This window comes from Tupaia chinensis, unplaced genomic scaffold, assembly GCF_000334495.1.
Source record: "Tupaia chinensis unplaced genomic scaffold, TupChi_1.0 Scaffold000037_20, whole genome shotgun sequence".
Taxonomy (NCBI): Eukaryota; Metazoa; Chordata; class Mammalia; order Scandentia; family Tupaiidae; genus Tupaia; species Tupaia belangeri.
Genome location: NW_006159479.1, coordinates 265,053 through 286,808, shown reverse-complemented (window position 1 = coordinate 286,808; position 21,756 = coordinate 265,053). Strand labels below are relative to the sequence as shown.

General features: G+C 38.5%; 1 protein-coding gene across 1 annotated transcript in view; it reads right to left on the bottom strand.

Annotated features, from left to right (window-relative positions):
• The window catches only part of SETDB2 (SET domain bifurcated histone lysine methyltransferase 2), a gene marked incomplete in the record, with an annotated part of 59,317 nt that overhangs the window by 11,399 nt on the left and 26,162 nt on the right, over window positions 1-21,756 (bottom strand). Inside the window, 5 exon segments of the mRNA XM_006140510.3 lie at window positions 331-532; window positions 4,809-4,978; window positions 6,046-6,162; window positions 11,865-12,428; window positions 21,632-21,728. Coding sequence (XP_006140572.1) covers window positions 331-532; window positions 4,809-4,978; window positions 6,046-6,162; window positions 11,865-12,428; window positions 21,632-21,728 — 1,150 coding nt within the window.

Genomic DNA, 21,756 nt, shown 5'->3' with positions numbered 1-21,756 from the left:
CACCCTTGCTGTGATTTATTGAGAGTCAGCTCTCAATCAAAAAAAAAAAAAAAAAAAAAAAAAGAAAGAAAGAAAGGAAAAAAAACCAGGCATTAGCAGGTGTGTGGATTCTCACATGGCTGACCACAGTTTGAGTTTCTGGACCTGGCGGCTTGAAAAGCATGCCTAGCATGTGTGTGTGCATGGCCATGCCCCCCTGGGGTGTAGTTTTGTCCCTTTCCTCTCTGTGGCAAACACTCGCATTCTATGGAAAAACCTAAAAAGAAAAGGAAAATCACTCTTGATCAACAATAATTTAGAATAACTTTGAGTTACTAAACTCTTACTTACTTAATAGGCTCTTTCAGATTATTACTGAGCTTAGGTGGACATTCCTCAGTGTCCGCACTTTTAGGATGTGTTTCCAACTCTACTGGAATAATTTCAACCTCACAATCTGAACACGCAGATTCTATTTTCCTCTTTTGTGGAAATATTTTTTTCATATGCTTTTCTTTCTCATTTTCCTCATTAACTCTGCTTAACAATCTTCCTAAAAGAAAAAAGTAAAACAGTTTGAACAATACAGAAGATATTATAATTGCTAACAACAAATGGTATTTCTTTCTGTTCCATGACTACAGAATCCTGTGCTTATACTTTATTTCTAGACTGAACATAAACACATGAACTAATCCTAGAAAACTGTTGCAAGAATAAAGAAGAGCAATGAGAGATTTCTTACTTGTAGTAAATGAGAAAGTACAGGATATCTAAGAGAAACATTTATCTGCTTTGGTATAACATGAACGAGAGAAGTTTCAGACACAATAATATAAAACAAAAACAAAAATCAGAAAGTATTCTAGAAAATTAGAGAGGTAGGGCCAGCAGGTGGCGCCGTGTTTGAGGAGCTAGACATTCATGTGGTCAACCACAGTTCAAGTCCTGGACTCAATGGCTTGACACTTGGGTATTCCCAAAATTCTGAGAGGAGAACGGAGGGAAAAAAAATTGTGGTGTGGTCATCTCCCTGGGGTGATTTCTTGCTTTTTGTTTCTCTGTCTGTCTAGTGAGCACACACGCCCTATAGCAAAAATCTCTCTTAAAAAAAAAAAAGAAAATTAGAGAGGTGAATTTTAAACTGAAAATTACAGCTTTTATGTCAAGTTAAAAAGGCTTTATCATTTTAAACTTACACTCTTTTTTATATTTTATATTTAAATGACAAATTTAAATCTCTGGTAATATGTACCTATTGTTTTCATATTAAGTCCTGCATAATATTAAAATCTTAGTCTAAAGTTTTTGCATTTCCATTCCAGGGATTCAAAATCCTAACTATGAAGTCAAAATTAGCAGCTAGATATTCTTATCCATCATTAGATCAGAGTGATACCTTAAGTGCACCTTCCAGCAATGCAGATAAGGCCAATGATACTTCCTTGACACCATTTGGAATTTTATAGATAGCTTTCATCTAGGTTATTTTGGGAGATAAATGTCTAAGCAGGCTGTGAAGTGACTGTGTGACAGGAATCCAACAGTGATGACTGAGTTCTGATAACTCTGAACTTCTCCTTGCCCTCCCTGAAGTGAATTTCAGATTAGGAGGGCTACTCTGGTCCCTTCTGCCTAGCTGTTAGGACACTGTCCACTGAACTTCTTTTAGACTGGGTCTAAAGCCATTTTGCCTTTCTGACAGGCTGGTGCACATAGACAATGAGGATTTTTGCTTGTCATGCTGAGGTAAATGATGCAAACACTGGAGACAGATGTGTTTGGCTTGGGGGCTGTGGCTGGAGTAACTGCACAAGTGCAACACATCGTGGGAAGATTTGCTCTGGAGGCTGGCTAACTCTCAAGAGTCTGAAATGCAATGAGTTGCCTAAAGTCACTGCAGAATCATCATATGCAGATACTTACTATAAAATTAACTTGTTAAAATCTAATAATAGCTCAAAACATGGAACAAAACAATCTTCGAAAAACTTCATCTTAGCAAGTCAGTTATTTCATTCCTTAACTTGAAGTGTCTGCAGCCTTGGAGACAAAAAATAATATACCTTGGGACCAGATGATGGCATAATGGTTATGTCACTGGACTCCCACATGGCTGACTGTGGTTCAAGTCCTGGATCTGGTGGCTTAAACTCATGCCGAGTGCATGTGCATACTTGCCCAAAATCCCAAGAGGAGAATGGAGGAGAAGGGACTACAGCATCGGCATACCCCCTGGGGGGTGACTTCTCACTTTCTGTCTCTGTCTCTCCAGTGAGTGACATGCCCTATTGCAAATCTCTCTCTCTCTATAGATATATATATATATACATACACACACACACATACACCTTATAACTAACAAGTTGTCAAACAATAACTTCATGCAATAAGCCAATTTTTCTCTCAGTCTGTCTTATCTGAATACTTAAGGCTTCTCAATACTTCAGTGTTCAGGTTCCTGGTCATTTGTCTGCTTCTAAGGCATTGCTTAGATACCGTTTGCTCTTCATCTAGCTATAAGATCTCAACAGTCCAGGTTAGGAAAATTGGATATTCAGCAATATAGATCTTACTATAGAATAGTTTAAAATAAACCTTTGTTTACCTGAATAAATGCATACAAACGTCCCTCTGTCAATGTCATCTAGGCAGCGGACCCCCCATCCCTTCTTCTCAGTTTTAAACACCTGTAGCCTCACTTGAGGACCATGTTGGACAACTCGGTTTTGACACATCTGTCGATTACACTTACACAACAAGCTGCATTCATAAATGCTGTCAATAAAACATGTAAAAGAGAAAATCAATCAGATATGTCCATCAAAAGCAAAAAGTAGTTTATATGGCTACTTCAGTGGTGCTAAGGGAAACAGACTGAGTATGAACACTCTTAGAGCCAGGCTACCTTGGTTCCCATCACAGCTTCCACATGCATTAACTGAGAGCAATGAGAGATTTCTTACTTGTAGTAAATGAGAAAGTACAGGATATCTAAGAGAAACATTTATCTGCTTTGGTATAACATGAACGAGAGAAGTTTCAGACACAATAATATAAAACAAAAACAAAAATCAGAAAGTATTCTAGAAAATTAGAGAGGTAGGGCCAGCAGGTGGCGCCGTGTTTGAGGAGCTAGACATTCATGTGGGCAACCACAGTTCAAGTCCTGGACTCAATGGCTTGACACTTGGGTATTCCCAAAATTCTGAGAGGAGAACGGAGGGAAAAAAAATTGTGGTGTGGTCATCTCCCTGGGGTGATTTCTTGCTTTTTGTTTCTCTGTCTGTCTAGTGAGCACACACGCCCTATAGCAAAAATCTCTCTTAAAAAAAAAAAAGAAAATTAGAGAGGTGAATTTTAAACTGAAAATTACAGCTTTTATGTCAAGTTAAAAAGGCTTTATCATTTTAAACTTACACTCTTTTTTATATTTTATATTTAAATGACAAATTTAAATCTCTGGTAATATGTACCTATTGTTTTCATATTAAGTCCTGCATAATATTAAAATCTTAGTCTAAAGTTTTTGCATTTCCATTCCAGGGATTCAAAATCCTAACTATGAAGTCAAAATTAGCAGCTAGATATTCTTATCCATCATTAGATCAGAGTGATACCTTAAGTGCACCTTCCAGCAATGCAGATAAGGCCAATGATACTTCCTTGACACCATTTGGAATTTTATAGATAGCTTTCATCTAGGTTATTTTGGGAGATAAATGTCTAAGCAGGCTGTGAAGTGACTGTGTGACAGGAATCCAACAGTGATGACTGAGTTCTGATAACTCTGAACTTCTCCTTGCCCTCCCTGAAGTGAATTTCAGATTAGGAGGGCTACTCTGGTCCCTTCTGCCTAGCTGTTAGGACACTGTCCACTGAACTTCTTTTAGACTGGGTCTAAAGCCATTTTGCCTTTCTGACAGGCTGGTGCACATAGACAATGAGGATTTTTGCTTGTCATGCTGAGGTAAATGATGCAAACACTGGAGACAGATGTGTTTGGCTTGGGGGCTGTGGCTGGAGTAACTGCACAAGTGCAACACATCGTGGGAAGATTTGCTCTGGAGGCTGGCTAACTCTCAAGAGTCTGAAATGCAATGAGTTGCCTAAAGTCACTGCAGAATCATCATATGCAGATACTTACTATAAAATTAACTTGTTAAAATCTAATAATAGCTCAAAACATGGAACAAAACAATCTTCGAAAAACTTCATCTTAGCAAGTCAGTTATTTCATTCCTTAACTTGAAGTGTCTGCAGCCTTGGAGACAAAAAATAATATACCTTGGGACCAGATGATGGCATAATGGTTATGTCACTGGACTCCCACATGGCTGACTGTGGTTCAAGTCCTGGATCTGGTGGCTTAAACTCATGCCGAGTGCATGTGCATACTTGCCCAAAATCCCAAGAGGAGAATGGAGGAGAAGGGACTACAGCATCGGCATACCCCCTGGGGGGTGACTTCTCACTTTCTGTCTCTGTCTCTCCAGTGAGTGACATGCCCTATTGCAAATCTCTCTCTCTCTATAGATATATATATATATACATACACACACACACATACACCTTATAACTAACAAGTTGTCAAACAATAACTTCATGCAATAAGCCAATTTTTCTCTCAGTCTGTCTTATCTGAATACTTAAGGCTTCTCAATACTTCAGTGTTCAGGTTCCTGGTCATTTGTCTGCTTCTAAGGCATTGCTTAGATACCGTTTGCTCTTCATCTAGCTATAAGATCTCAACAGTCCAGGTTAGGAAAATTGGATATTCAGCAATATAGATCTTACTATAGAATAGTTTAAAATAAACCTTTGTTTACCTGAATAAATGCATACAAACGTCCCTCTGTCAATGTCATCTAGGCAGCGGACCCCCCATCCCTTCTTCTCAGTTTTAAACACCTGTAGCCTCACTTGAGGACCATGTTGGACAACTCGGTTTTGACACATCTGTCGATTACACTTACACAACAAGCTGCATTCATAAATGCTGTCAATAAAACATGTAAAAGAGAAAATCAATCAGATATGTCCATCAAAAGCAAAAAGTAGTTTATATGGCTACTTCAGTGGTGCTAAGGGAAACAGACTGAGTATGAACACTCTTAGAGCCAGGCTACCTTGGTTCCCATCACAGCTTCCACATGCATTAACTGTGTGACCTTGGATGAATTATTTAACGCTGTGTGCTTCAATTTTCCATTTTTAAAATGGGGATCATATGATAGTACCTACCTCATAGGACTGTTTCATGAAGATTAGTGAGTCACTATCTACCTAAGACAATGCATATAGTAAACGCCACAGTAAATGTAGCTCTTCCAAAATGTCTGGGAAAGAAATGTCCAGGAACAAAATTCTCTATTTCTGCCTCTAAGGTGTTATTGGTTAATAAGAACCTTGAGAAGTCAAAAATTCCCAGTTCTCAATGCATTTGCATAGTATTGGGTTGGCAGAAAAACTATGATGCATTTTTACATAGAAAAATACAGAAAAAATACGTCATGACTTTTCTGACAACCCAATATATTTCTTTCTTTCTTTTTTCCTTTTTTTGGAGAGGTTTTTGCTATAGGGTGCGTGCATTCGCCAGACAGACAGAGAGAGACAGAGAAACAGAAAGCGAGAAATCACCCCCCAGGGGGGATGGCCATGCCGCAATCCCTTCTCCTCTGTTCTCCTCTCAGGATCTTGGGCACGCATGCACACGCGCCCAGCGTTGAGTTTAAACCACCGGGTCCGGGACTCAAACCGCGGTCAACTACGTGGGAGTCCAGCGACGTAGCCATTACGCTAACTGCTGGTCACCCCCAATATATTTCTTTATGAGAAACTGGCTGCCCAAAATAGGCTTACCCTAGAGGGCTAAGGACAGATTCAAAGCAAGTGAATGAAATATCATACTGGATAAAAATATAATTTTTAAAAATTCCTTAAAAATTTCAATTTTGGTATTAAAAATTGAGATTCAACAACATCTGTAAGACTGCAGACTACAATAAAAAAGTGTCCACCCTCAAAGATACAAACATCCTGAAACAAATCCCCGTGTCTTACCCAGTAGGTATATGTCTCTGTAGTCTTTTATATTTATATCCAGTGGTCATTTTATTACTTGCCAAGGGATACATTCCAGCATTTCTTGCTGTCAGTTGAAGACATGCACATTTTGTTCTAAAAGGAAGGCAATGAATATAGAATTCAGAACTTAAAAAGCACCACCTTAACTCAAGAGAATGTCTTCATGGGAGCATAAATGATGTAGTAGAGGATGTATTTGAAACAGTTGTTGGGTACATGGACAGTATGCACTTCTTCCCAGAACAAACCTCTTTGAAAGACAACACCTACCAAAAGTTTATAAATGATTACAAACTGCTGCACCTCTGTACCCATGAAATATTTATTATCTACATGAGTTTCCTTCAACTTTTTTTTTTTTTTGGAGAGGTTTTCACTATAGGGCGCGTGCGCTCACCAGACAGACAAGAGAGAGACATAGAGACAGAAAGCGAGAAATCACCCCCCAGGGGGGACGGTCACGCCACAATCCCTTCTCTTCCATTCTCCTCTTGGGATCTTGGGCACGCACATGGGCCCAGCGTGAGTTTTAAGCCACCGGGTCCAGGACGCGAACCGCGATGGACTACATGGGAGTCCAGCGACATAGCCATTACGCTAACTGGTGGTTCCCGCCTTCAACTTTTCAAAAGGAATTCCTTTAAATTTCTGCTCAGTAGAACCTTGTTTATGAATATTCTGCCGCTTTTGTTCTGCTACAATTGATAAACTTATCTATGTGAAATTTTTAAGAGCACAGTTCTGCAGATAATCTTACCTTCCTTTTTACTCCAGTGACATGAAAACAGATTGGGGAGAATCATGCTGGGTACCTGACTATTTATTTAGAGAGGTTTTTGCTATAGGGTGCGTACGCTCGCCAGAAAGACAGAGAGAGATAGAGAGGCAGACAGAAAGGGAGAAATCACCCCCCAGGGGGTGGCCACGCTGCTGCTTCTCCATTCTCCTCTTGAGATCTTAGGCATGCACACACATGCGTCCAGCATGAGTTTAAGTTACCAGGTTTGGGACTCAAACCATGGTCTACTATAGGGGAGTCTAGTGACATAGCCATTACGCCAACTGCTGGTCCTGGCACTTGACTATTAAAATCCTTTTTTCTTTATAATGTTGTCAGGCAGGAAACTTGTAACCATAAAATTTAATCTATGTATTTCTCTAATTGTATTTAGATGATTATCTAACTTCACAGGAACTCATTAACCTGCTGGAGAGTAAGGAACCTGAGTATTCCAGCGATGGACTAGGTAAGTGACTATTGGAGGGCTAGTTAAAAATCTTTGGATCTTAGTTTCCTTTGTTGAACAAGTGACTTTAAAGTCTTTTCTGCTATGATTCTCTTCTATATTTTCTGTATATACATAAATACGTGAGAGTGGTGGCTGCTGTTTGTAATAGAAAAGAAATAGATAGTGCTATTAATTTGGGCTTTGTTTACAAATATAAATCTTCAGCTGTTTAAACTTAGTTTTTTCTTTATGTGATTTTTGTTTCAAGGTTTGAAAAGTACAGAAAAATACAAATGATATGATAAACACCCCAACTTCCACCACCAAGAATTATGTGTTAGCATTCGTCTAGCTCTTTTTCTTATGTATATAATTTGTTTTTAAAAAGAGATACTTAGGAACCAGCAGCTAGCGTAATGGCTATGGCACTGGACTCCCATGTAGACGACTGCAGTTCGAGTCCTGGAACTGGTGGCTTAAAACTCATGACAGGCGTGTGTGCGTGCGCGCCCAAAATCCCAAGAGGAGAATGAAGGAGAAGGGATTGTGCCGTGGCCATCTCTCCTGAGGGGTGATTTCTCGCTTTCTGCCTCTGTCTCTCTCTGTCTGTCTGGAGAGCACACACGTCCTATAGCAAAAAAACCCCAAAAAACAAAAAAAACAACTCTCCAAAAAAAAAGAGAGAGATTTGTTGCTATAGGGCCTGTGTTCACCGAAAAGAGAGACAAAGACAGAGAAAGAAAGAGAGAAATCACATCACCTAGGTTAGGATAGCCATGCTAAAATCCCTTCTCCTCCATTCTCCTTTCAGGAGCACACACACACATGCACCTGGTGTGAGTTTTAAGCCACAGGGTCTGGGACTCGAACCATGGTTGACTAAATGGGAGTCCAGTGACGTAACCATTATGCCATCTGCTGGTCCCTCTATGTACATAATTTAAAACATACATATCGTATATATGGTTCTCTTTTAAAAAGTGTTGTTGTTTTTTCTTAAAAGAATTATTTTTATTTAACTTTATTTATTATTATATCATTATTATTTTTCAGTTTGATCTGAGAGAGAGAGAGAGAGAGAGAGAGAGGAAGTGAGAAAGCAAGCCACCAGGTCCGAGACTTGAACCATGGTCGGCCATGTGGGAGTCCAGCGCCTTTAACCACCACGCCACTTGCCGGCCCCATTAAAAAGTGTTTTTAAGGGACTAGAACTGTGGTCAGCCATGTGGGAGTCCAGTCCTTAACCACCATGAAAATGTATTTCTTATTGTGGGCCATAGTCAAAAATATTTGAGAGTCTTTATCTCAGAGAGAGATAGATATAGGTGGCTTGCTTTCTCACTTTCCCTTTTTCTCTCACTCTGTCCCTCTCTGGTCAAATTAAAATAAATAAATGGATAAAGTTTAAAATAAAAGAATTATTAAAAAAAATACATTTTCTTCATGATCTTGTACATACATATGTGTGTGTATGTATTGAGCTAAAACAATAGTGGCATGGGATGAAACTTGACCCTTATGCGTGGTGGACTTGGGTATTTTCTCTACTATTTAACTTTAAAAATGCTAGTTTATAACCCTTTAAATAATTTTCTATCTCAATATACTTGTAGTTTGGGAAATGATGATATAAATGTACCTAAAAGTATTGTTGCTAGAAAATAGGTATACATGTCTTCAATTGCTATATAATTGAAAAATAAAAATCATACCCACCCACACACATCCTTTAAGTAAATGAGTATAGAATTTAGTTTATACTTCTTTTCCTTCAGAACTTTAAGCTTTGCCATTTTTTGACCTTCCATTTTTTCTGATAACGAATGTCGTTGATCTCTATTTCCTTTGTTGGAAATCTATCTTTCTTGTCTTATAGCCTGTGAGGTTTACTGTAGTTGAGACACTTCTGAAGTTACATCATGATATATTCAGATGCATAGCTATCTTATTTTCCCTTCATTGTAGAATAGGCTTTTGCAACCCAAGAACCTCTGTCTTTTAACTCTCTTATAAAGGAAAAAAAAAAGATCCCTGCAATTCTCATTTTCTCAGATATATGATGAAATTTCTTATTTTAGGCTCCATATTTTTTAATGTGTAAGTTACCCCCCCTTTATTTTCTTGCATTGTGGTAGATCTCCTTAGTTTTGCTTTCCAATTCATTAATTCTTTACTCAGTTATACCAATACTACCATTTAAATCATTTATTTTTTATTTCAATGACTATATCTTTTATTTTCCATAGTTCTATTTTTTTTAAGACAGCAATGCCATTTTATTTATTTATTGTTATTCTTCAATTTTACTAGAGAGAGACAGAGGGAAAGTGAGAGAAAGGGAGAATGAAAAAGCAAGCCACCAGGTCCAGGACTCAAATCTCGGTTGGCCATTGGGTGTCCAGTGCCTTAACCACCATGCCACCTGCTGGCCTCTATTTTCCATATTTCTAAACAGTTCTTTTTCATGTGTAACATCTTTCTTTTTAAAATCTCCTTTTCTGAATTCATATATTTTCATATGAAAATCTCATTTTCTTAATGCATATGTTTTCCTGGATGTTCTAAACATACCTATATTCAAGTCCTTGTTAATTCGATTTTACATTTGTCTCTGATTCTTTAGGTGAAGTCTCTCAGTTTGCTGAAACTCATGCTGCCTTCATAACCCTAAACATACTTTTAAAAAATTTTTTTTGCTATAGGATGTGTGTACTTGCTGGAGATGGAGGAGAGAGAGAAGGAAAGTGAGAAAGCTCCCCTACCAGGGGGATGGCCAGGCTGTAATCTGTTCTCTTCCATTCTCCTTTATGGATTTTGGGCATACACATATAGGCACCTGGCACGTTTTTCAAACCTCTGGGCCTGGGGCTTGAACTGTGCTGTTGGTCATGCTGGTCCATCTGCCTTATCCAACACATCATCTGCTGGTTCAACATCTTTATGTGCTTACATTTTTTATTTGAAATCATACCTTCTATGGGGTTTGTTCTGGCATGCTCCTCTATATTGGATGCTTGCATCATTGCCTTGACTCTTACTCTGGCTCTGGGTTCATAGCTATAAATCAAGTTTTTATCAATATAGTTCCAGGCCCTAGGAGATATTATCCTAGCTCTCAGTCTTACATAGGTACCTGTTTCTATCCCCCATAGAGCCCAGTGTGCATATGATGTAACTGAGTTACATTTACAGGCATTATTTACAAAATAAAATACTTTAAAATTTAAAGAATAAAACTGAGCACAGTAAGATGTGCTCTCTGTAAGAAGCCTAAAGAAAATGAGCCAAACTGAGGTAACAGCAGGTTTATATCTGTGTATCCTCTGAGATAACTATAAAAACTATTATCTATACTATTTAAACTATTTCTCTTATTCTTTTGCCTAGCACAGGTAACTAAATTTGCATTAAATGAAAAGTACATATAATGCAGTTCCACTCTCCATCTGCGTATCTACCAATGTCGGTATATTACGTACCCTTAAAGTAAATGCTTTTCAAAGTCTTATTATAATATGTTTTCATTTTTAATTGGAATATCAATACTATGAAGTTATAAGTACCATTAACTAAAAAAAAAAAAAAAAAAAAAAAGTATTTTTTCTTTTCCAGAAATAACGTTTTTACTAATACTATCAGTAGAAAAGTAAACTGATTCTTACCATTTTGGAAAAATCAATAAACTTTAAAATATAAATTCTGTACATTTCTGCCGCTTGCCACTAGATGGTGGAAGTGACTGAGCTGATGATTCTGGAAGCATATGGTCTTGAGGAAGAAACAGATTCGGGAGGCTAAATTGAGAAGCTTTTACTTAATAAAAACATAAGGGTTTGGCAGAGATTTGCATATTTGTGAATAATGCATTTTGTTCCAGGCTCAGTCCTTGGCCAGGAAATGATTTTTACATGATTTGTAAAATAAAATACAACACGTAACAGAGTGATCAGGACCATGAGTTCAGGGACTGATAGATGGCGTGATAGATGGCCGACTTGTGCTTCAAGTCCTGAACCTGGCAGCTTGCTTTCTCAATTTCCTTTTCTCTCTCTCTCTGGTCAATTTAAAAAATAATAATAACTAATAAAGAGGAATAAATAATTCTTTAAAAAAATAGGTTCAAATCCTAGCTTTATAAGTTGTGTATCTTATGATTTTCCTGAATTGACTTTTCTGAGACTCATTAATTCCTCATTTGTAATACAGAGTTAATATTACCTACCTTATTGGTTTTTATGAGAATTAATAAGCAAATATTTAATATGTAAAGTACTGGCCACAGTATCCGGTTCTGTTAAATACCATCTATTGTAATTGCTATAACTATGATTATGGTACTGATTAAAGGAAATAGTCATCTTTGAAAGTAAATTTTAAATTACTACACTCGGTGAAGAGTTTTCTTTCCTACTGCTAATGAAAGAGTGCACCTTTCCATTTTTATACTCTTGGTGAACAGGTCTTAGATAAAGATAGACAGACAGACAAGTTGATACATGGCAGAATTTCTTGATAAGTGTCCCTTCATTCAGAAGAATTTTCGAAATGCCATGTTTTTCTACTCACATGTCTATGCAGCCCTCAGAACAGTCACATGAGTCAGTAAACATGTTGGGAAAGCTGTTTAGATAGTATGTTCGTGGCCACATAGTCTTCCTGTACTTAAACTGTGGAAGCTTTCTATTGTCAATTTCATTACAGAAAGAAATGGGCACTGATTCCACTCCATTGCTAATATCCACATCAGAAACAATTTCTTCTTGCTTTGGATAATTCCGAGTCAACTGAACATAGGTATTGAAAGAAAAGTTATCTGTAAATAGAAAGTTACACTCTGTCTCAAGCAGGTAACGAAAAACTTCCTCCACGTTTCGAAGACTCCTTCCACAAGGGGTTTTATAACTCACATGGAGTGCTGAGGAATGAGAGTTTGTCTTCGCATGTCGTCGTTGGAAGTTACATTTGATTGGTAGCTGCAAAGGGTTTTCTCCCTTGAAGACTGGGGGCATTTTCGTCAGACAGGCATCAGAGCAGTCATGACTTTGGTAAGATAAATTCAAAGATGATTCTTTTTCTCTAAAGTCTACAACTTCATTTTTCAAAGGGAGAATTTCCTTATTTTCTGTAGATCTGTTAAAATAAAATTACTTATCAGCACAATTCCTCATTTAAAAAAATACTGTACATTGATAAAGGAAAAAACTTCAGAAAAATTTAATTTAGTAGAGCTTAACTGAACAAAGAACAATTCAGGAACCAGTCAGCCCCCAGCACTGACTGGTTCTGAGAAACTTTAAGCTGCTGTCTGCTTAAATTTATGGACAGGAAAGGGGAAACAACCTAATAAAAACAGAAGTGAGGCAGAGAAACAGCTGGATTGGTACAGGTTGGAGTTTTTCTGTTTGAACAGTTTAAACAGTGAACTATGTAAAAGTGAGTAAAACAATACACCTGTGACTCAATTACTAGTTAAGGAAACAGACTCCTAAGTTAGGTTGTGGTTTGTTTATAAGAACTCAAGTATGGGGGCTGGCAGGTGGTATGGTGGTCAAGGGCGCTGGATTCCCACATGGCTGACTGGTTCAAGTTCTGGATCTGGTGCCTTGCTTTCTCCCTCTCCCCTTCTCTCTCTTTGTGGAAGACCGCATATTAGATCTCGCACATGAACAACTGTCCATTTTGTTCCCTTATCCTAACATGGCTGTCTGCTTCTGTAAACCTGCTTGCTCTTCCCATAAGAAAATATCTTGTGCTAGCCATACAGAAAATAATATCCAGGACAACACCTCGTACCTGCTACTGTCTTTGCTAACTAGCCCCAAACCCTTTTGTTTAGCAATGTAACTGCTTACATGGAAACCCCCCTCCCCTCAGAAATAATTAACCTGCTTGATTCAGCTTCTGTAACTGGTTGCATAGAAACCCCTGGTAACTGACCCCCTATAAAAAGACTACTCAAACTTTAGTCAGGGCTGCAATTCTGACCCTCGGCCCCAGAGCCTCAGGCTGTAGTCTCTGGCCAGCTAATAAAGACTCCCTTTAATCTCTGCCCCCACCTCACCCCCGAGGTTTTTTGCTATAGGGTGCATGCGCGCTTGCCAGACAGACAGAGAGAGAGAGAGAGAGAGAGAGAGAGAGACAGAAAGCAAGAAATCACCCCCCAAGGGGTATGGCCAGGCCGCAATCCCTTCTCCTCCATTCTCCTCTCGGGATCATGGGCACGCATGCACATGCACCTGGCGTGAGTTTAAGCCACCGGGTCCGGGACTGGAACCGCGGTCGACTACATGGGAATCCAGCAACATAGCCATTATGCTAACTGCTGGTCCCACGACTTCCTTTACTCTTAATCTGGCTCTGGTGGTAGTTCATTCGGTAGCACTCTACCACACTCTCTGGTCAAATTAAAAAATAATAACAACAACAAATGGAATTAAATAAGTCATTAAAAAAAAAGAACAAAAGAACTCAAGTATGTGAGTATGAAGGCCTTCTCAATCCAATATAGTTTGTTTTAAAAGCACAAAGGATTAGTTATTGTTATCGTCTTAGATAACACTAAAGTAAGCCAGACTCTGAAATAAATATTTTATTACATTCTCCATCTAAAGATTATTCCTGATTTCTGGATATTCCAGGAATTACTGTGATTGTAACTGTAACTTTCTGTTACCTACTTTAAATACTTAGCATATTTAAGAGTTCATGTTCAGTATGAACTTAGTAAAGAGCTGAGGAGGTTAATTTAGACAAGCTTGATTTAAGTTTTTTGCCTACAAAAAACAATAAGGGGTAGCCTAATTATCAGTCAAGAAAACTTTAATGTTGTCTCCAACAAATGTACCAAGTGAATTTTTTCCCGTAATATGTACTCTACCTGGCAATCATACACACCTGAAAATGGCAAGATGACAGGAGAAAATGAAGTGCATATTGATTTTTAAGAAAAAAAAAAATCTATGAAAGATTCCATGTTCAGAACTCTGGTTTTAAACTTTGACAAAGAACCTAAGTTTTGATTTACATAATATTTTTTCTCTATCTCTAGGTATCTGTTACCTTAATCAAAATACAGGTATTTTAGAGATGTAAAAATATTCATAATAGTATGCAATCATGCCCAACAAAATTTTCTTCACTGATGGAAATAGTCTATATTGTGCTGTCCAATATGGTAACCACTAGCCGTACTTTTAAATGTGGCTGATATACCAAAACACAGAATTTTAAGTTTTAATTTTAATTAGTTAATTCAAATTTAAATAGTCACATATAGCCACTGGCTACTCTATTAGATGTGCAGATAGAGAACATCCTCATCCCTTTTCCAATTAAATACTAATCCCCTGTATATAATTTCCATAATTTATTTAGATGTAAGAAATAACCTTGTATGTAACAATTTCATATAGTACGATGCTGCTGTTGAATATAATCTCAAATATGGAAGTGCTGAGTCACAAGGTAAATGGATTAGTAATTTTGTTAGTATTGCCTAATTGCTCCCCATGGGGTCAGCCCCTTCGGCAATCTAGAGGGAGTACCTGCTTTCAGTTTCATTTACCAAGTGAGACATGATGCTTTTGGATTTTGGATAGTCTAACAGGTAAAAGGATGTTTTATTTATAAATTTTTAAGTGCTAGCACTTAAAAATTGTTTTCAATCTTTCTCTTTGCTGCTACTTTGATAAACATCCTCACATACAAGTCCTTGACCAAATGTCTAATTATTACCTTAGGATACACTCCTTAAAAATAAATTAGTAAATCAATGAAATATATACTTAAAAAAACTTACTAATGAAACTTTCAAATAAACATATGAGTGTATATTTCTCATCAAGAGAGATAATACTGGAGTCCCACATAGCTGTGAGAACAGCAGAACTCCTGGCACCTAACTCTGTCCTTACTTCTGAAATAAAAGTTGACTAAACTCTGGCATGGTTTTTAGCAGCTTTAGGTCATGTCTCTAGGATGACCCTGGCCCCTTCTTAAATGCCTACCTGAGAAAGCCCATCTCTACCAGGAGAACTTACAACTTGTTGCCAACCTCTGACCTCCTTTATTAGAGAATTTACTAAAAAGGACTATGTTGTCCCCCGCAATATGTCCTCCCTCCCTTTGAGATTTACATGTATCTCCTACTCAGGAGTATCTTCCTTAAAGACCTGAATAAGTCATTCCTTTGAAACATAATTATCAGGAAGGATGATACATCCCTCTCCAGGTCTCCATGAGAGGATGGAATACCAACTCCCATTACTGCAGCTAGCAGATACAGCTGGCCTAATCACATTCTCACTGACCAACCCCTTGTAATTTTTCACTTAAGTCCCTGACTGCCCTCTACTCTCTCGCTGCCCCATTAAAATGCCCAGTCACTTTTACACAAATGAGACTGGTGTTCAGTTCTTTCTCCTACTGTCAGTAGTAACTAAAAAGATCTGTTTTCATCACTTCAATTAATGTCCAACTTTGTTTATCTTTGACTCTTGTTACCAAGCTTCAATTACTATGAACATTTTGCCTATTTTATTTTATTTTCTTTCTCTCACTCTAACTCTGCCCTGAAACACAGGTTTACTTTTTTTTTTTTTTAAAGGTTTTTTGTCATAGAGCATGTGTGCTACCCAGAGAGACAAGCTGAGAAGGGAAGTATGAAATCACCACCCAAGGGCGAAGGCCACACTGAAACCCCTTCTCCTCTATTCTCCTCGTGGGACTCTGGGCAAGCATGCACATGGGTCTGGCATGATTTTCAAGTCGCTAGATATGGGACACAAACCATGCCACCTACTGGTGCCCACACACTTACTTTTTATGCAGTATTTTAAAAAAAATCCCAGACATCACTTTTTAGCCTGAGATAGCTGAATTATGCATTCCTAACAGACTAAGTTCTTAAAGATACATAATTTCAATGTCCAATCTTCCTATCTCCTGAATTAAGGAAGCCCCCATTGATTCAGACATTTATCATATCTCTTTAACCTTACAGCATTGCACCCTCTCTTTCCAGGCAGTTGGGACAGTGGACACGCACATTTGTGTGTATAGGTCAGCCGAGGAACTGAGCCCGCAATATTCTACATGGATCCAGCTTCATTCAAGCAGTGTGTTATGGCTGTGCCATTGAACTGGCCCTTCTCTACCTGCGACAGCTGTTTGAAACAGTAAAGAAGTACCAATTTGAGGGGACTTCAAAAAGTTTATGAAAAATGGAATTAAAGTACAGTTTTATTTTGGTGCAAAAATCTTCTGAAATCTATGCTTGGTCCTCTCAAAATATTCATTTTCCACCTGCTGATTCATGCCCATTCCACATCCAATGTGTTATCATGGTATCTCAGATTCCTTTAAACTGGCATTTCTCCTACAATAAATAAGGTTGGACACCATATCAACAACAGCAATAAAACTAACAATTATTGAGCTCTATGTGAGCATTATGTAAAATATTTTTATATTTATTATTCAATCCTCACTTTATCAGTATGGAAATTGAGCTTAACAGATTTTAAGAATTGGCTCAAACTGTAAGAGGGAGAGTCAGGAATCAAATCCAGGCAACCTGGAGCTGGCGTCTGTAATCCTTACCTCTCAGTCTAATGTTTCAGAGCCCAGGTGTCAGCCTTTTGTTTTTTTATTATTTTTGGAGTTTGTTTTTTTCCCCCCCCCACTATAGGGTGCATGTGCTCACCAGAGAGACAGAGACACAGAGACAGAAAGCAAGAAATCACCCCCAGGGGGATGGACACACCACAATCCCTTCTCCTCCATTCTCCTCTCAGGATCTTGGGCACACAAGCACACGCGCCCGGCCTGAGATTAAGTCACCAAGTCTGGAACTCGAACCAAAGTCAAGTACATGGGAGTCCAGTGACATAATCATTATGCCAACTGCTGGTCCCTCGGTGTCAGCCTTTTGTAAAAAGTGCCTCATTTTTCTTCTGGACAACTGATTTTTTTTTTCTTGATCTGTAAGTATTCTTTGTATGGTAAGATTATCTTAAATTATTTTAGAAGAGAAAGAAGAGATGCCCCTCAAATGGCCAGCCCTGTGCCTCTTAAAAACATGGTGAAAGAAGTCCCAAGAAATCAGAACATACACAAGCCTGCCAATTAGGCAGATAAATTTAAAGAAAACCCAGAAGAATCTTTTCCTACAATATGACTAATATAGTGTCAGTCTTCAAAATTTTAAGTTTTAGGATATAGAATTAGTCAAAAACATAAGAATCTCTTGCCTTTAAATTTACAACATGATGATCAGAGTGGCTGAAGCCCACCTGGCCCATTGTGTGATCTGAGTTTTGGACCCAGTGGCTTGAAAAATGTGCCAGCACATACGCCTGCATGCCCAAAATCCCAACAGGAGACACAGAGAAGGGATTGCAGGGTGGCCATTCCCCCTATCCCCACGGGGATGCTTTCTCTCTCTCTCTCTCTCTCTTTCTCTCTCTGAGAGTGCCCTGTACCTTCTAGCAAATGTTAAAAAAAATTTTGTTTGAAATTACAACACAGGGCCAGCTGGTGGAGTGATAGTTAAAGTGGCTGGATCCTATATAACCAACCACAAGGCTTGAGTGCCAGGACCCAGAGCCTTGAAAAACACACCAGCCACAGGGACTGCAGCATAACTGTTCCTCATGGGGGCAGGGGGCAGGATAAAATAAAGCTTTGGTAATTTAGCAATGAGTAAACTCAGTTCAGTTCATATAATCAACCATAAAAGTTAGCCTGATCTAGTAGTAGATCCCTCCCTTTCCATGTTATGACATTTTAAGTCATTGGGTCATTTGCCCTGTAGCACTGCCCACAGTCCAGAACTTGGCTGATGCCTTCCTTGCGAGGCTGTACTTAGCCCACTCCTCTATCCCTTGAATTCCCAGTAAATGGCAGTCAGTTATAGAAGCTTCATTAGATTCAGGTTGAAAGGGGCATTGGGGGCCAGCAGAGGGCATGACGGTTAAGGCTCCGGACTCCCACATGACCATGGTTTGAGTCCCAGACTTGGCTTCTTGCGTTCTCACTTTCCCTCTCTCTTTCTGGTGAGTGCGTATGTTCCTTGTACCAAAATAATAATAATGATGATGACAAATAAAATGAAATAAATAATTCTTTAAGGAGAAGAAATTGGGGGTCTAGAGGAGACAAGAATAATTCATAAGTAGTTATGAATTTCCTATTGCATATCAGGAGGCACACAATGCCAAGCTCTCTTTTTTAGTGATACTAAAATAAATACATAGGTTTGAGTGTTTTCAGCCAAATCCATCATTGATTCATTGTAAAGACTGTCATGAACTTTTTATTTACTGATTATGGCATTCTCTTATGATCACAGGCCAGTGCTACTTAAAGTACAGTTGGTGGTGCCAGTCCACAAGGGTTTGCTACCAATTCCTGATCACCGAAAAATTAAAAAATTTTTGAAAGTTAAATAGCAATTTAACATTGCCACAACATTTCATTGCATTTTACAAGAGCACTGCTCTTCAATAAACTGGAAGGTTATAAAAAAAAGAAAACACCTATTCTTCCCACAGTTCTTTTGGGAACATTAGTCTAAGTCCACCATTTTTTCTGGGAGGGTAGGGTGGGTGGTAAGGACTAGAGATGGAAGTTATAAAAATAACAATCTTCTAACTGTATCACTTCTACTGCATTTTCTGGCTGGAATTTGTTTATAAGAAAAACAATTTTCAGGCCAATTCAGTGACACAGTGGTAACATGTTACATAAGCAATGCCATATCTACAAGGAGGATCATGGGTTTGGTTCCCTGGTCTGGTTAACCTGAACACACCAGGTTTGCACATCCATGATCAGGGCTAGCTGGGAAGGTTAGGGGGAAGGGGTGGGAATCATGATGTGAGACCTTGCTGAGAGTACTTGTCTTTCTCTACCTTTGTTATGAAAGAAAAGCTTAAAAATTTTTTTTCTTCACCAACTCTTCCTGACATATAATAGTAAAGGCAGGATAAATGCTTGATTCTTTTTTACTAATATTCATAATAATGAGCTGTATCCTAGCAACTGACAAAATGACTCTTTTTTTTTTTTTTAAGAGAGAGATTTTTGCTACAGGGTACGTGTACTCACCAGAGAGAGAATCAGAGAGAGAAAGCAAGAAACTGACGGGGGCCATGTGGCTAACACAGGCAGAATATAAAGAGCTATCTCTCAAGCTTAAGCAAGGCTTGGCTGAGAAAAAGCTGTACGCAGGACGACAGCTAGAGCTCAAGGTTCCAACTGTGTTTGCGGTACTGGTTTGTGTTTTTAATCTCCCTGCCATGGGCTTTGCTGTCATCATGGTACCCCGTATGGGTGAAATAACCCCCAGCCTTACTATAACTTTTACAATTAATAATCCTAAGAGACTGCGTATCCCTAAGGTGGAGGTGAATGGGAATTAAGACTCACCCCACCTGCCTGGAAAATAACAATAAACAATACTGAAGTCCCTCTCAGGTTCACTACATAATAACCTTTCGGTTAATCATTAAACTGCTCACAAGACCACATTCCTTTCCCATATGAGCAATAGGCTCATCCTCTTAGCTGTAAAATACCGTAGAAACAATATAAATGTTCCTTTTTAGCATATATTAATCATGTCTTTACTTAATCGAATAAGATTTCTATCTAGGCCTTTGTAACTGCAATCTGCTGCCGCCCTGACCTGGGGGTGAAGTTACCAAGCTTGCTGAAAACCCCCTCATTCAAAAGGCCCTACCCGGTAATCATGATCCAAGAAGAAAATGTACAGGACAAATGGACTCTCCCGCCCTGAGGACTGTGATTGATAACAACTGATCAAACAAGAACAGCACATCATGTTTATGATTATTGTTCCCATGTTTTGAATACCCCATTACCTAGAGTAAAATCTTTTATTTCCCCCTCACCCCTCCTACCCCTGTAAACATCCCCCAATAAATATGTATGATTCCTGGCCATAGAGGCTGCAGTCTTGAGCTCGCTCTGACTGTAGTCAGCTGAGAACATGCTAGAGAGCATTGAGGTCTCAGTCTGATTTTTTCTCACCCGCGTCGCCTCCGTCAGGTCAACCCACCCCAGCTGGAGCAGGTCTCCGGCAAGAAACCATCCCCCAGGGGGATGGTCATGCCTACATCACTTCTCCATTCTCCTCTCAGGATTTGGGCACAAACGCACATGTGCCCAGCATGAGTTTTAAGCCACCGTGTCTAGGACTTGAACTATGGTTGACTACGTGGGAGTTCAATGAGGTAACCATTATACCAACTGCTGGTCCCGTGACTGGTCTTTAAAATGTTATCTTTATTATAAACTCATGGATTTTTATATATTTAATGTGCTTATATAAATCACAAAGATTATTCTTTTTGATGTTCAAATTATGCCACTTTTGGTCAGCTGGAACTCCCTCAAGTTCTAATACAACCACTAGTCTTTGATAGTTTTTGTTTTTTACAAGATGTCTGTCCCAGGTTTGCAATCAGACATTTCTCCAAAGAACCATGGTTTCATTTAATGGGAAATGACACATAGGACCACAATGGTACAAAGAGGTACCCACATTTTTTTTAAAAAAATTGCTATAAAGTATGTACACAGCCAGAAACAGAGAGAGACAGAGAGAGAGAGAGAGAGAGAGAAAGAAATACCACTCCCCCACCCCAGGAAGATGACCACACCACAAGTCCTTGTCCTCCATTCTCCTCTTGGGAATCTGGGCCCTCACGCACACGTACTTGGTGTTTTTCAAGCTGCTGGGTCCAGAACTCGAACCGTGCAGTTAGCCATGTGAGATCCAGTCGCCTCAACCACACCACCTGGCTGGCCTGAGGTATGTACACAGTTTAGTCCATGGGGACTCCTAACCACTTTCCAAAAAGGCTGGACCAATTTACATTCTCATAAGCATGTATAAATGCTGGTGTAACTAATAGGATTTTATATTTTTAAACCAATTTAATACATAAAAATATTTTATTACTTATTTTTCTCTAAATAATAAGGAATTTGAATATAATTTCTTGGGTTTTGACATTTTAACTTCTTCTAATGAAATAGCTATTCATACATTTCATCTACTTTTTATTGGAGGGCTTATTCATTCATCCATTTGTCAAATATTTCCTGCATGCCTACAAAAATAAAAAAAATCTATTAAGATACTCAAGAACCCAATCCAACATCAAATACTAAAACTTACAACTTTAAAGGGTTCAGTGGAAAGAGATTTTCTTTACTTATTTTACCTATTGGTACGTCAAATTATTTAGAAAGATTAAGTCTCTATGAGCAAAAGCATGAACAATATTAATCATTTGTATACATACAGAAATGTACAGTCTTCTGGAATGGAGTTTTCATATGATGTAGAGGGAAATGCATATGATTTGTTTTCCTGTTCATTCTGAGTCGCAGGTATGTGATCTAAATTAAAAAAAAAAAAATACAACTG